The sequence below is a fragment of the Festucalex cinctus genome, chromosome 1, assembly GCF_051991245.1.
Source record: "Festucalex cinctus isolate MCC-2025b chromosome 1, RoL_Fcin_1.0, whole genome shotgun sequence".
In the NCBI taxonomy this organism is placed as follows: domain Eukaryota; kingdom Metazoa; phylum Chordata; class Actinopteri; order Syngnathiformes; family Syngnathidae; genus Festucalex; species Festucalex cinctus.
Window position 1 is genome coordinate 31,674,531 of NC_135411.1, and position 16,903 is coordinate 31,691,433.

At 40.5% G+C, this 16,903-nt stretch overlaps 1 protein-coding gene across 2 annotated transcripts in view; it reads right to left on the bottom strand.

The window, feature by feature from the left end:
* gprc5ba (G protein-coupled receptor, class C, group 5, member Ba) overlaps positions 1 to 15,549 on the bottom strand; it is a 28,562-nt gene extending 13,013 nt beyond the window's left edge. The window contains exon 1 of one of the 2 annotated variants that reach the window (XM_077529253.1): positions 15,251 to 15,549. In XM_077529253.1, coding sequence (XP_077385379.1) covers positions 15,251 to 15,319 — 69 coding nt within the window. In that variant the 5' untranslated portion in view covers positions 15,320 to 15,549. Of the gene's footprint in view, positions 1 to 4,239; positions 4,745 to 15,250 lie in introns of those variants that run through there. The other variant, XM_077529260.1, reaches the window with a different exon arrangement.
* Between the last annotated feature and the right edge of the window lie 1,354 nt (positions 15,550 to 16,903).

Sequence of the window (16,903 nt, forward strand, 5' to 3'; positions counted from 1 at the left end):
AGACATTTAAAAACTGTCATGTCATGTTAGTAGTTTTACTTTATTGTTGGTTCGCTTAACTTTTTTGTTTTCTAATGTTACAGTTTGACTTGTCATCACCTGCACAGTTCATGGAGGTTTTATGTTGTTGACCCTGAAATGGTTTCATCCAATTCAAACACAACAGTACATTTGTTGTTGTGACTTGTCCCAACATATTCTAACAGTTTGTCAAACCAGTGTATAATGGCATTTCGATTCATTTCAATGGGCAATAGTGGCATTGGAGTCCAGGTAGCGACTGTCTTTCCCATGTCGGGAAATTTAAGCGATTCCACTGTTTTCTGCACGGAAATGTATCAAGTTTAGTGCTGAGGCTTGACCATTTCGCTTCTTCTGAATATCTGTGTGTGTTGTTTCAACTTGAGCAAGTGACATGAAGTCGGCTTACTCACGGACCTGCTGACAGGACACATGCTTGTTGCTTGGGACTTTCCAGACAACAGCGCCGTTGTTCACGTAGTAGTCGCGCTATTATTTTTGCTGTCATTTGTCCGCTTTTGGACAGCGAGCAGGCAGGCAGGCACTTATGGTGGGGGCGGGAGATGGAGTAGAAATCCACTTCCTAGTTAAACAACATCATGCATCCTCCATCTGTCTCTCTGTTCACCGCGATGATGTTGGCAATCCTTTTCATCTTCAAGACTGACGTACGACGCAATAAAATAGTCAACGTTGGTGATGAAATTTTAGGGCTCGGGGGGGGGGCTGAGTGACTGCTGAGAGTCAACATGCGGAAAAATGAAAAGATGATTTGCCAGCCTCTTCGAGGCGTCCCCGATCGCCCTAATTAGGTCTCATTAGCATGGGACAGGGGCTCGCAGCAGGACCATATGCTAATTGACTTGGCAATTAACTGTGCCAGTGATTAATCTCCCCCCCTTCACATAAACACATAATATGGCTTGTCAAGTCGGGTTTGATTGTGTGTGTGTGGGGGGGGGTGCATCCCAAATTGTCCAAAATAGACTCCCAAGTCATGTTTACAGCCGAGGAGTCATGTGGTTGTCTTTCACTTTCACGAGTTATAAATACACAACTCACACAAGCAAGTGATTTGCAGGAGATAGTTAACATCATAAACAATTGGAGCTGGCAAGGAAGACCAAAAGTGTGCATGTGTGTGTGATCTGTATATGTTAACTGTGTGCGTGTGCACACACAAATGTGATCTCAAAGTGTGTTTTTGTGTGATCTGGTTGTGTAGAGTACAGGCCAAAAGTTTGGACACGTACATCTCATGTCAATGTATTTTCTGTATTGTGGGAATGCTAAAGCATTCCACATACGTTATTCGGATTTTTATTCTCTTCAAAGAGTCACGCATTCCGGGGTATATATCGTCTGATTTCACGTTACTTACAGTACTTGCAGAATTTGGCGTTAAATATCAACTTTTCCCCATTCATTTTCAATGGGACTGACATTGAACTTTTTCTAACTCCCACTTTCTACGCCCACTTCCATACATACAATTGATCATCATTACCAGCTCAGTTCTTTTTATTCATTTATCTTTCAACTTCAATTAAAACTTTATAGTTTTCACAGAATTTATCTTTCAATTTACTTCATAAGCATTCACCTATTGGCATTCATCCATCCATCCATTTTCTTGACCGCTTATTCCTCACAAGGGTCGTGGGGGCAGCTGGCTCTGGGCAGTAGGCGGGGGACACCCTGGACTGGTTGCCAACCAATCGCAGGGCACACAGAGACAAACAACCATCCACACTCACACGCACACCTAGGGACAATTCGGAGCGCCCAATTAACCTGCCATGCATGTCTTTGGAATGTGGGAGGAGACCGGAGTACCCGGAGAAGACCCACGCGGGCACGGGGAGAACATGCAAACTCCACCCAGGAAGGTCCGAGCCTGGACTCGAACCGGAGACCTCAGAACTGGGAAGCGGACGTGCTAACCACTCGACTACCGTGCCGCCCCTATTGGCATTCAGCTTTCATCATTCCCACACAATTTCTCCAGAAATTGCACTTAGTCTAGTTCTCATGACTATTTACACTGTAGATTCTCACTGAAGGCATCAAAACTAAGAATGAACACATGTGGAGTTATGTACTTAACAAAAAAAGGTGAAATAACTGAAAACACCTCTGAGAACTCCTTCAATACAGTTGGAAAACCATTTCAGGTGACTACTCTTCAAGCTCATCGAGGGAATGCCAAGAGCGTGTAAAAAAAAAAAAAAAATCATCAGCGCAGAGTGACTATTTTCAAGAAACTAGAATATAAAACATGTTTTCAATTATTTCACCTTTTGTTTAAATACATACATAACTCCATGTGTTCATTCATAGTTTTGAAGTCTTTGGTGAGAATCTACAATGTAAATAGTCATGAAAAAAAAAAAAATGCATTGCATGAGGTGTGTCCACGTGAGTGCGTGATCTCCGTATGTGTGTGTGAAGGTGTGTGAGAGATGTGTATGTGTGTGATGTGTGTTTGTGAGTGTGGAGGATGGGTTGACACACGGACACAAATGGAACATTGCCATTAATAAGAAAAGTGACGAGTCCACACACACGCGCGCACACGCATACGCTCTCACACACAATCAAGACCTCCACCGCACTATTCATAGTTCACACCCACCATCACACCCATTTGAATTAATTCTTCAATGAACCTAACATGCATGTTTTCACGAGTGAAGATTCAAACCCAGAACTTGACAACCATGAGACAGATATGCTAACCACTTGTCTACCGCGCTACCAACAGATTAATCCAATTACCATAATTTCCAATGGGGAAAATTTGATTCTAAATCCAGACAAACAGGATGTGAACCAGCGTTGTTGACTGAATTGCTTTCAACCTCGGTGAGGAAAACACAAGCTCCTTGAGGGAGGTCATATTTGAATTGAGGTTTAAGTTCAACAACATTTTTGTAATATAGGGGTTTTAACTCATCCACTGCCTTTGACGGAAAAAGACGTCAAATGATGCGATGCATTTTTGCTGGGCTGGCGGTGAATGTGTTAATAAGGAAAATAGCACTGGGGTATAATTGTACCTTATAAACACACAGTAATGGTACTACATGTAGGCTACACATTTTTTGCTTAATTCAATGGACATTCTATTGCCGCTTCTGTTATGTGCGTCTTGGCCACCAGTGGGCAGTTTAATAGAAGCATTTCAGTACCGACTCAGTCAACTGCAGTAATATTAGTCATTTTTCACAGATGATATACCTGTAAATGTCATGCTTGAGGGTTATTATAACACTGCGACGCCGATGCTATTTGTTAGCCGCTTACGGCCTTTTGCATTGTGGGTTAGCAATAAGCTAGCAGAACTTCAACTGGGAGCTCCAAACAGCTGCTTGTTTTGGAGTGTGATGAATTCACTGCCACCAAATAGTGCTGGTTGATCTCCGATTTTTGCTCGCAAGTCAAAGCAAAAAAATTGAGCTTGTGTTTTAAGGCACCACTATAAGCCAAACAACGCACACATGTAGCATTCCTCCAAACTGACAGTAACGAGGCTCATATCAACAACAATCTATTGGCCGAGACTAGAACGCCGATGCATCCACAGGCGCCCATTTCCACTCGAAACGTCCTCTTCCTGTAATGGCACCCAAGTGGCTATTTGAGCATTTCCAACTGAGTTCCAGGCAGCGCCGTGCTGCTGGGGTTCCCACTAACAACAACATAAAAAAGAGGGGGTGCACTCTTGCTTTTAGCTGACCTAAGGAGCAGCTGAATGCAAACACACACACACACATGTAGAGAATGCTCTTTTTCTAGCACCCCCCACCAGCCCCTCTCCCCTTGACAATGTTGGCCACATGCAGGCTCCCCGGGGCATTCCAGAAGAGTGTTTGTTTGAGGCGGCATTGTTACAAACGTGTGTGTGCCTGGAATAAAGAATGACACCTCACCTCTTAACAATGATGGACTGCTTGACACTCCCCAAAATATCCCACTGAGGGATGAAAATGGAGGACACCAGAGATATCAGAGTTACACCAACATGCCAATTGTGTGGGGGTCAAACGATGCTGAGTGTACTGTATTAAAAAAAAAAAAAAAAATCATTTGAGCTTTGTGCAATCGTGCATTGTGCAGACAACACACATTCCCTGCAGGTTATTCATTACCCCCGCCCCCTCTACTCTAATGCATTGGAAATTAGCTATTTATGGTGACATGACGAACATGACCGACCTTTTTTTTTTTTTTTTAATCGATGCAAATTGAGCCGCTGGTGGATGGACGAGTGAAGGAGGTGCCGTGCGCAGCGTTGACCAGAGTCCGGGCTCAAAATGTCACATTTCGGAAAAAAGCCGCTTCGTCCGCCTCGACTCTCCGTATCCACACGCGCGCCGCCGTCCCAGATGCTTCCCAATGACTCGCTTTCGGAACCGGCGGTGGTCGCAGCAGCCCGAATGGCATTGAACAGAGGATCAGCTGACCCCCACCCGCGGATGTGTCCCGACAGGTCCGGCACAGAAGAGCGTGGTGATTCCCCTTTCCCCCCTTCCCTACCACTCAAATCCTTTGTTTAAGCATCTCGCGAAAGAAAAAAAAAAAAAGCCCACCACGGAGGGTACGGCAAGGTGCTGATGCGTTCAAGTCCAGTTTGACGCTTTCCGCTGCTCACTGCCTGGATGAGCGCCACGCAAAAACTGCGCTCCGCATAACGCGCGTGAAGATTAGCCCCCTCCTCCCCCTCCTCCTCTTTCGCCTCTGCGCATGTTCACACACGCACGTCCACTCACAGCAAACACAAATTCACGCCACGCTCTTTCTTGAAGATGAATTGCTGGCTGACACTAGTGACAGTCAACAATAACCTGATTTTAAATCCTTCCTGTCTAGCTATATACAGTATACTAGTTGTATGTTCACAATCCTAAACGCATGCGCAGTCGAATTTAATAGATTTGTCACTATTTCTTGATTGGTGATAAAAGGAATAAATTTAGCTTTTCTTCGGTCACTTTCTTCAAAATGAGCTTGTCAAGTCAGGTTGAATCTAAAATGATGAGTTATGTATTTTAATAATACATGGCCCCAAAACACCAAATATGCGATAAATTTGCCTATAGGCTACATTGCTTCTGTATCACTATATGTAGGCTGTCTGATTTATTATTATTATTATTATTATTATTATTATTATTATTATTATTATTATTTACAGTAGAATAATTTGGAATTACTGTAAGTAATAACAATTAAAATTTTACAGAAATTTCAAAATCAGTAAATATGTTTTTAAATGGATACTTGACTCATTGAATAATTTTCAGCAGTAAAAAGTTAATATTTTGTCCAGCTTGAATTTGATAACATTATTTTTCATGTACAATTAATACGTTTAAAAAGTAATTTTTCTACTTGCTGTCGGCTGATGATGACATCACCTGTGCCGAGGAAGTAGGTAACGGCCAATCATGGCTCACCTGTTTTCTGGGTTTGGTCAGTAAACTGAGCCATGATTGGTCGTTACTTACTTCCTCAGCACGGGTCATGTCATCATCAGTCGACAACAAGCAGAAAAATGACTTTTTAAATGTATTAACCGTACATGAGGAAATAATGACGTTAACATAATTATAGGCAAAATATCAACTTTTTACCGCTGAAAATGACTCAATGAGTCAAGTATCCCTTTAAAAAAAATTGTTTTTATGCTATTATTGATATTGACTGCTACAATTATTATTTTAAATTAATATAACATTACCTACCTATTTATATTCATGATCCATTTTTCAATATTGTCTTTTGAAAACAATCATTTAACATACTGTATATTTAATTTACTGTATATATTCAACTACCTCACAGCTGAGGTTTTGGGTTCTTAGGTGTGAATGGGAATGATTATTTCTGCCTTGTGACTGACTGGCGACCAGTCCAGGATGTCCCCTGCCGCTGGCTCAAAGTCAGCAGGGATAGGCTCAAGCTCACCCGTGTACAGATTATTCCATTTCTTTTTCCCATATGTCCACAAGTTTATGTGATGCACTGTTATTGCTCTAAGGAATGAACTGCACACGCACTCGTGGCTGTGAGCTACCAACCAAGGCGCCAAACTTATCATTACATGCACTTTGGGGTTCCACGCAAGGGCGTCACAGCCCGTCCTCAAGTCCTGCCACCATATGTGATCACTTTGAACTTTTATTTAACATAGCATAGACTTGCACCCAATTTTCTTGTCGCACCCAGAGAGATGCGCATAAAACCATCTCACACATGCTTTTGCTTTCAAAAATGCTATTTTGAAAATGGTAATGGACACTTTTTCTGAGGGGAATCTATAGGCAAAGAAAAACCACTCAAAAATATCGGCCTGGGAGGGACGTAGTACCGCACGTGTTTGTCCTTAGACGCCCTGTCAAAAACACTTCTTTCCATTTTTGTCTGATTTTTTGCTTATTATTATGATTAGTTTACATTTATACGTTTTTGGATGAAACCGAACACAGACACCCCAAAAACGTAAAAAAAAGAAAAGAAAAAAGGACATTAGTGTTCTTCACAGAACAGTGACGATATGCATTGAAATCAAGCTGGATGGATAAATAGACAATAGCTAGACAGATAAAACTATGCATGGATGGACAAAATGAAGGATGGATGATATAAAGATGGATTGGTAGATGGATGAATTAATAGCTGATTGATTGAGGCAATGACGTCGTTAGACCTATTTTAGTGGGGCTCAAGCCTACCAAGAATGTTCTTTAGCTCCCTAAATGATTTGGTTGTGTAAAAAACAACAACAACCGTGTGGGAGTAGAAAGAAGAGTTGACAATTTTCCATGGCACACTTGAACGGAGCAGTGTACGCACATCAGCGTACTGACGTCTCCCACTTGTTTGGAAGCAATATGTCCGCCACCAAGCCAAACTAATAATTTTGAAGTATCAAGTGAGAGTGAAGCCTTGCACTTCCGAGCAAGCTTTGGTTGAGTGTGGTAGCCCTCCACTGATGGGTGGACTTTTTGGTGTTGACGCCAGTCGACAGCACGGCTACGTCGCCCGCCTCTGGACATCCAAGGGTCCGTCTTCACCCACCGAATCCAATCATGCTGTGGATGCGCGAATTTACCTACGTTACATGAAGGGATGGGTGAGTACCGATACCAGGTATCGGTATCGGGCCAATACCAGCCTTTTTTCAAGTACTCGAGTACTCGTGACGCAGACGAGTACAAGCGACCGATGGCAGAGGGGGAAGACGTTAAGTGAGTCCTGCTTGCCTGTAACTGGCGCTAGCTTGCAACAGGTTTTCACCAAAACTTCACCGGTTTGGAAATACTTCAAAATTGTGAATCTTAAACTAAAAGAGCATTTTTGTGTTTATTTTGGGCGTTAAGACTATTGAAGAGTGACTGTGCTGTCTTTTTTGTCAAAATTAAAGGAAATATATTTGTTTAAAAACATATTTTAGTGATTTTTTTTATTTGGCAAAATGTACTACTGGTATCGGCAATTGGTATCGGTATCGGTGAGTACTGAGCGTCTGAGTATCGGTATCGGTCTGAAAAAAAAGTGGTATCGAACATCCATCCATCCACTAGTTACATGTTACAACATATACATTGTATTAGAACAATAATTACAGGACATCATATTTATAAATTCATATGGATAAAATAGTGAAAGCTGGCTGGCTGGCTGGCTGGCTGGCTGGCTGGCTGGCTGGATGGATGGATGGATGGATGGATGGATGGATGGATGGATGGATGGACGGACGGACGGACGGACGGACGGACGGACGGACAGATTGAGAGATGGAGAGATGGATAATGATAGATGGAGGACATATGGATAGGCGATGGATGGACAGATATATAGACCGATAGAAAGAAAGACAAATGGAAAGATAGCTCAACCATTCTCTTATTGTGAAAATGTTTCTTTGTTTCATGTGTCTTGTTATCAGTGTACTTGACAAGCTTCGAGCTGCTGTGACGTTTATTATTTGTGTGGTCGCCTCAGCTGCTCCCAGCCATCTTAACTTGGGGGCGGGGATGGGGGGCTTTAAGAGGCTGACACACCCACCCCCCACCAGGACCGTCTTTCCTAGTCACCTCATTTGTGGCCATGTTGTGAGACGTAGGGAAAAAAAATGTTCCGGTGCGCCGCTCGTGTTAAATCAGCTGACTAATAATAACCACATCTCTCCATGCACTTCATTTTATGAAATTCCATAAAAAAGGCTAGGGTGTTAATTTAGTGAGCGTGCATTAATCCTGTTTTTGGGGATGAGCCAGTCACACCCTCATTTTATTATTATTATTTTGTTTACACCTTTTACCCACATTGTGCCTGAGGGTGTTCCCTCTTTTATTGCTTTGTTCCCCCCGATTTTGGCATAAATCCATGCAAAGCGATGTGACGGGGGCATGGAGGGGGCATCTCATGTGGAGTGACAGCTGACAACTTGAGGCTAATGTGACAGGTGCAGCCCAGGAGAGCGACAGCACGGGAAGATGAGGTGCAAGAGGCCGACTGCTGAGATTAACGGCCATCTCCATTCGTCATCTTGCTTAATATATCGTCACCGGGGGACGCTTGGACACAACAAGGGGGCTCGTTACAGCGGCAATCATCATAAATTGGCTGTAAAATAGGAACGCTTCATGGCTGGTAATGGTTGTGTTTGATTACACGGCTGGCGTAGGGTCACGTGACTCTCACAGGTTGAAGTAACATAAAGAGCTGCCAACTGTCTTTTTTTTTCATGCAGGTTCACATCAGTTGAGTGCTAGCATGCGGGCCTTAGTTAGAGAACTAGAAACTAGACAAGTCAAACCGCATCAGGCACCAAAAGAACCACTCAATCTTATGCTGTGGACTTATTATTCAGAACATATCAACATAAATCAAATCAGTTGTTAGTCCTAAGTTTGAAACCAGGAACCAAAGAGTTTGAAGCACTCCGTTTGTTGCTGATAACAGGTTACTGTGCATCAGAGCCGTTCTCAAGGATATATGGAGTACCACAAGGTTCTATTCTTGGACACCTGTCATTTGGTCTGATATGTACTGGATTTTTATATTCCATATAGCACATGTGATAATGCATTAGAATTACAATCAATCTTGAAGTCAATGACCCTTTGAGATTCTGTTTTTTATGTGTTGTCTTGGTAAAAAAGTCTTTTTTTCTTCTTTTTTTTTTTTTTTAAGTTTTCATGCTCAAATTTGATTAGGCAGGTTGTATCATGGTCACGCATTGACGTCAGTGCTTCCAATCTTTAGCTTGATGGTCACATTAAAGAAGCCAATGATGACCTTCTGCTTCATTCAGTATTCACGGTTGAATAACAGTGCGGTCATGTGACAGGCTCAGACTTTGACTTGCAAACTTTGAAGCCGATTTAGGATTATGTGTCGATAGTAACAATAGTTTTGTTGTGTTTGCAACAGCACAACTGCATCAGTTTACAGAGACAGACAACTGGGATGAAAGCCAGGATGTTTTAACTATGACAGGACGCAGGTGGCCAAAATTAGCAGGAAAACAGTCTAATTTTAAACACACACACATACTCACGCACCCCCCACACTTTGTTTCCAGACACTCCTCACATCTCAAACAGGCTCTTTTCTTACAGAGCAATTGCTCCAGTTTTATTTTTGTCTAGCTTTCTGGCAGTCTTCGCTGTCCTTTTTTCTGATTACTTGGGCAGCAGAGCCCTCTGCCTCAAGTTGCCAACGACGATTATTTGTGTTTGCCCATTGTTTTGTTTGTTTTGGACAATGTGTCCTATGAAGTCTGCTTGGCAACATGCAAATGTGACAGTTATGGGGGGGGAATCTGATCCATTCTGCTTGAGAGTTCAAGAAATATTTGAAATTGTTAATATTAGCAAGATTTTGTCGTTGTTGTTTTTTTTTTTAGGTTAAAATGTGTCATCTAATGAAAACATACCACCTACTTACCTAGTAATTTACAGGGCCTCCCTAAAATATTTGTTCACTAGATTATCAAACATTTGCACAGCACGAGTTATTAGATTTAGATTCCATCCATCCATCCATCCATCCATCCATCCATCCATCCACCTTCCCTACCGCTCATTAACCGCGGGGTGCTGGAGCCTATCCCAGCTGGCTTTTTTTTCTTTTTTTTCTTTCTAGCTATCAAGCCAACCATCCATCTGCTAGCTAGTAAGTCATCATTAGCACAGGAGAGTTATTCTAATTACATTAACATTAAAATGTATTAGCTTGGTTTTATTTAACAGATCTACTTCCAAATCTATGCACTTCCCTTACTTTTCCATGAGAATGGGTTCTTTGCACAAATCCACTACTTCCTGAACTCAACACCACTCCTTCATTTCCTGTCTTTCATGAGTGGACAATCTGATTAATCCAGGTGTGCCTGATCTCAGTAACTACAACAACGTTGGCCAGACACACCTGGACTAATCAGCTTGTCCACTCATGAAAAACAGGAAACAAAGGTGTGGTATTCAGTTCAGGAAGTAGTCGAGCTGTGCAAAGAGCCCATACAGCTAGCAGAAAATGGTTAGTTTTGGCTTAACGCAGTTGGGTTTTCTATTTTGCTTCCTTTTTGAATCATTATTTGTCCTACTCAAGGCCACCATGGGTCAAATAGAAAGAAAAATCTCACTGCTAGCATATTAAAGATATCATCGTACACGCTAGCTAGTTCGTTTTAGAGATGCTAATAGCAAGTGTCCTCATCTGTCTGTAAAATAATATCGCTAATTTGTATTTTGTCATTAGAAAATGCTTTGTTGACCTTTTCGTTCATACCCCAAGACAATAAAACTAAACGGAAACTAGGAAGCTAATCTGAGCCTTATCGACAATGACGGCCTAAACCCTCCGGCTGGTACTTACCTATTCTGTGGTCGTGACCTTTCAAGTAGCCTAACCTCACAGATGGTGGCACATAATGAAAAGTCATCTAGGCAACATTTCTCCCCCATTTTGTTTCTACTTAAAATCATTACATAAAATGACCAAACCACTTTGAAACGGATAAACACTCCCACAAACGATTTCACACATCCACGCCTTCGTAAAATAGTCACCTAAGTCTTTTTTTTTTTTCTTCAGATTTTTCAGGAAGCACAAAAAAGTAAACCATTTGCAAGAGGAGATGATTTAGGCAAAAAAAAAAAAGACTTAGGCAATTATTTTAAGAAGGTGACGACATATATCTACGCCGGTCTTCTCTTAACTCATCAGTCGCAATCCACAGCCGACTCGCTTTGATTTAGTGAGTCTGATTAGGTTGTGCATGCGAGCTGCTCATGTTTCGCAAATGGCACCAAACAGGATTTAACCCTTGCTGGGTCAGGGTGAGGTCAGTGGAATAAAGGCTGCAGGAGTTACCTTCCTCCACTATCACCCAAACACCGTCACCATACGTTCAAAGTGACTTATTGGTCTTTAAGCTCAAAAGGCTTCAGGGACCAAGATATGCTTCTGCTCAGAGGTGGATAAGGATTGTTCATTTATTTATTTATTTATTTATTTATTTATTTATTTATAAGCAGCAGAGAACAAAAAAATACCGCTCCCTAATTACAGCTATGTCATTGTTTGGTTGTGTACTAGTAGTAATGAGCTACAGTACATTTACTCAGTTACATTTAATTAAATAACTGTTTGGATACAAGTAATATGTAGTAAATAGTAAGAAAACATTGAGAATACTGAAACGCTACTTAATTAATCTGGTTTTACCTTCATACACTATGCAAAATATATTGTGTAAAATGAGTATGCTAATTAGCCAGTGTTAGCATGCTAAGCCTCGACTCTAGTTGCCCTCCATTGTTTAGCAAAAACCCTGCGAGAATGCTGACTGGAAGCATTTACTTCAATCCCCTCGCCTGCTTTCAGCGAGCGTGTCTGGAATTACAGCAGCGGGCTTACGTAAAAGTCTGCAGCCGGCCTCTCTCTTTCTGCATCACACCAGGCCTTGACCTTTCACTCTCAAGGCTCCACCCTCGTTGTACAATTACCCAATCAAGTGGAAGCTAGCATGGGGTAGTGATTGACTTGGAGGGTATATTTTAAAAGGGGGTAGGGTGGAAATCCCAGTTAGCCCCCCGTGTGGAATCAGACACCACACAGACAGATAATCCCCCACAAATAGTCTTTTTTGAGGCTGTTTGCATACGTGTTATGCATATATTTAGCCCATGTGAGGATTTGGGGTCACAGCATGGGGATGGATTACTGATTTAGTAGGACAGGAGCCAGATTGTACCCTCACGACTGGCACACTTTCACCTCCATCTATGACATCATCATCTGTTAGCCAAAATGTGGTCCAGTGCTCCCTTGACCATCAATTTACTTGCAGGACGAATTGAATTTCCCTAAGCAATTATGGCGACTCTACTCTGCTCCGTAACCCCACAAAAATATACACATTTTTAAAAATTATTAAAGACTATTAGCAAGACTTAAAGGCATAGTCCAAAGTTTTTCCATTGCTGTTTGTAAACACATCATTCAAAACTGATGCTCGAGGAAGCAGCCAATCATGATCGCGCGTGAAAACAGCCCACCAATCAGGAGCGCCCCTTGCACAGCGAATTTGCATATGCAGACGAGAGTAGACACAGGACTCAAACTCCTCAAACGTCAACGGAAACTGTCCACCAATCAGGAGCGGGCGTTTGCACAGCAAAATTTGCTTATTCCACCATTAATAGCATCAGGAATTTGAGCAGGTTAAGTTGTGTGTGAGAGGTGATGTGAGTTGTGGCCTACAGCAGCTTCTTTAAAAAAAAAAAAAAAAAAAAAAAAAAAAAAGATAGTTGGGAAAAAAAATAATAATTGAAATTAAATGTGAGGAGGATCACAGATTATCAAAACACAATTATTTATATTTAGTGACGCAAAACTTGTTATTGTAGCACCCTATAATGTAATAGTTTCCTGAAAATGTAATAACGCCTGAAAATGTAGTCAAATTTGTACTCAACACAATCAAAATAATAAAACCTAATAATATCATAATTTCATCAATAATTAAATTAAAAAAATCCTGACTGATATTGTAATAACATTTTTACTGGTAATGTAATACCTTATTAGTTACATTATTTGGACTTGACTACATTTTCAGGTCGGTCTTTTTCCCCCTCAAAACTAATCATATAAAATGTTCAGTATCAGTACAAAGTTCTACATTTTGTGTCTTGAGAATCTAAGACTGTTATTACAGCATAAATTAGAATGTTTTGGTTTTACATGATTCATAGTTGATTTCAACTTGATATATTTAACACTGATCTAAATGTAGTTGCAGTTATTTGACAGAGTTGATTTATTTAGTGTTAAACCAACTTTGCAGAGTTCATTGAAGTAAGCTCCGCCCACTTAATTAGAACTGCTCTGCCGCAAAGACTTCTGGTATATGATATAATATATATAATAATGTATTGTTATGCCAGTAAAACTTTTATTGCGATATTAGACAGGATCAATGTTTTTTTCAGCATTTCCTCCGGGAAAATGATTTTTGAAAGAGAACAACGTCCACAATCAACGGAACAGATCGTGTTCCACTTTTTAGGTTGGAGACGTTCCGATTGGTTCGGTGCGGCGTGACGTCACAGTGTTTTTCTCCTCCGTGGGATGCCGGCAGCTAATGTAATGGCCCTCCCGCTAATGTGTGTCTCCTTGCAAACGCACGTCTAATAGAATGCAGTTCGCTTCCATCAACCCAGACGCAATGATGCAATTCTTTCCATGTCAACACCTTTCACCGAGGCTGTCCGTGTTGATTGATGACGTCAGCGCAGCGAGCAACAGCAAGGCAAGGCAAGGCAAGGCAAGGAAGGCGCTGCTCTCATCAATCTGCAGTCGCGAGAGCGCGTGAAGGCGCAGGCCCATTTTTGGTGGTCAGGAGGCATCTCGCCATGGCAACAGACAACCTGCAATGGGGCCCCCAGCATTCAACGCCGTCCTTTTCAAAAGTTTCTTTTCGTTTTTTTTCTCTCTCCCCTTTTACATTCCTTGTGGCTCCCATTCTTCACTTCCCTGCCCACACGTGACATGATCACCAAAGAGAGCGAGCCTGTGGGAAAATGTTGACAAACAACACAACTCAACACACATTTGTGGTGCGTGCGTGCGCATGCGTGTGTTTCACTCAGGGCAACTTTATTCAAATGCAGACAAGAAAGGAAGAGAAACTTTTCAGTAACGCACTAACTGTTGTGTGCTTGTTTCAATACTTTTTGTAACATTGATATTTTGAAATCTATTATTAATTCTATTGCCATTTCTTGTCTTTGCGTTTTTATACCCCACCAAAATATTTTTGAGAATCAAATCCTGTTAACAGATAAGAGTGGCAGATGAACAAACAAAAAAGGATTATTAAAAAATAATAATCTCCTTGACAAATCTCCAAGTCAAAATATACTTCACAACAATATGAGGTTTTCACTACATTTTCACTACTTTTTTTTTTTTTTTTTTTTTTTTTTTTTACAAGTGAGGGTGTCAACATGTTTTTCTTACACACTGTAAGCTAAGAGTCTGCTTATGATTCATAATGTCACATCTCAACATCCACGACAGTATTAGGGGACAGTGTGTACAATTTTTCGTTGTTTCATCGAATGTTCATTCATTAAAAAACAAAAAACAAACAAACATGGATTTCATGCAATTTTAGTAATAAATATATTGGGATATATGGGTCTTTCTTGACAATTATTTGTCATTGCTTATTTGAGAGGGAAATTTTAGGTATCAAAAGTAGCCACGAGTGGTATTAGAACTTGGTATCGGTGACTACTCGAGAATTGAGGAGTCATGCTGGTATGGACCTGAACAAAAGTGGTATCTATAACATGTCTAAAATATAACTAGGACTGCCAAGATTAGTCGACGAGTCGTGACTACGTCAACGACCAAAACCGTCGACGGCTAATTTAAATAGTCGACTAGTCAGTTTTACATAATATATATCAGCCTCATATTTGTTTTCTCTTCCAAAACTGCCTCAACCGCTCGTTTGACTGCCTGCCGCCCGTCCCCCTGCCTGCGCTAACTAGACGCACATGCGCAGTAGCATTAATCCGGGTCAGACGTGACGTCAGCACCAGCTGTACACAGTATGCTCTCATGGCTAACCAACATTGGACTTTGAAGGTTTGGGAACACTAAAGCGAATAATGTTCAATGTAAAATATGCAAGACAGACCTTGCCTCTCACGGCAGTTGAGACGGAAGCACCTTTTGTCGAATCCTTCTGACGGCGAGGGACAGTCATCTCAGCCACTGTAAGTTATTTGGATGGTTTGCGTAGCTAAGTGCTAACGTGGACGTTCATTTAGCACACACTGTGATAAAACGTGCCCACGTTGGTTACAGCTTTTAAGTCCTCTTCTCCTGCTCAGGGACCTCCTAACCGATGGTATGGCGACTGAGCAGGCAGACTCTCGTTTTCGTTGTTTCACACAAACTTTTATTTTAGCACTCCTCAATGACAGACACACGCAAGGTCTTCTGCTCTCCTACTCTTTCCTAAACAACACCGCCCTCGTGCGGCACTACAGCACTTAAAGGGCCACGCTTGGCCTGTAACACAGCGATGTTATGGCTAAACAGTAAATGTGGCAACGATATCTTAACGCTACGTTACAATGCTAAAAGACTCCGTTCCACTTCATTGGAGAGCTTTATTATGAAGCTATCAACGTGAATGCCTGAAAAGTATTTTTTTTATATTGTTTACATGTTTGTTGTATTCATATTACTAATTGCTATTTAGTTTTGGTTTTATTTTCAAATGCACTCAACATTTGTTGTTATAAATGTTAAAGGCAACAGTATTTGAGCTAAAAGTTCAAATGTACTATCGGCATAATTGTCTTTTTTCGATTGCACAAGGAATTCTGGTACAAGCTGCACTTGAATAAAAGTTGAATGTACTGTTATTCTGTTACCTTTCACCTGTCACCATCTTTATTACTAACTTGTACATATATCTTAACAAATTCAAGCTATATGCTAATGATGGTTATGTAGCTGCTTGCTTGTCAGCCCCTTAAAAATATTGGCCTAAGTCGTCAAAATAATAAAACAAATGCTGGCCACCTTTGCTAAAATTGGCTACATCCTTAGTTGAACAGACAGTTTATTATTTTATGTGTATATAATTATATCCCTGAAATGAAAACGAACATAATCAGAATGTGTTTCAGTTTTTGGGGTTTTCTGAGGGAAAAAAAAAAAAAAAAAAAAAAAAGTCGGAAAAAAGACCAATTATTTAAGGAGGCTGACGATCCGATCCGATTAGTCGACTAATCGCGACTACTGTTTGTGATTAGTCAACTAGCAAAATAGTCGTTTGTGGCAGCCCTATATATAACTTTCAGTTAATATAAAATGTAAAAAAAAATCTAAATACATTTCATAATATTTGAATACATTAAGTTAACCATACTGAAGTGAGGAGTTTAATATTTCTTCTTCTTTTTTTTTTTCTTTTCTTTTTTTTTAACCTGGTAATTCCAACTGAAACATATTTCAATATTTGAAGGACTGGAACTTCATGTATACCTAATTTGTGACTTAAAATCAAAAATACATAAGCTAGATATTTATTTAAGATATATTTATTAAAACTACAATATGTAGAACTTTATAGGGAGTTAACATATAACTGCAAGTACTGTAGTTTCTATTTAAAAAAAAGTCTATTTTAGTTATAAAAACGAATTGATTGACTTTTTAAAAAAACTAAAATCCAATATGTAGAAATTGATACAATTTAACAACATAATCAAATCAAATTAAGTATGTCAAATGAAATCAAAAGTTGAAAACATCCTGTAAATCGAAACCTCAACAA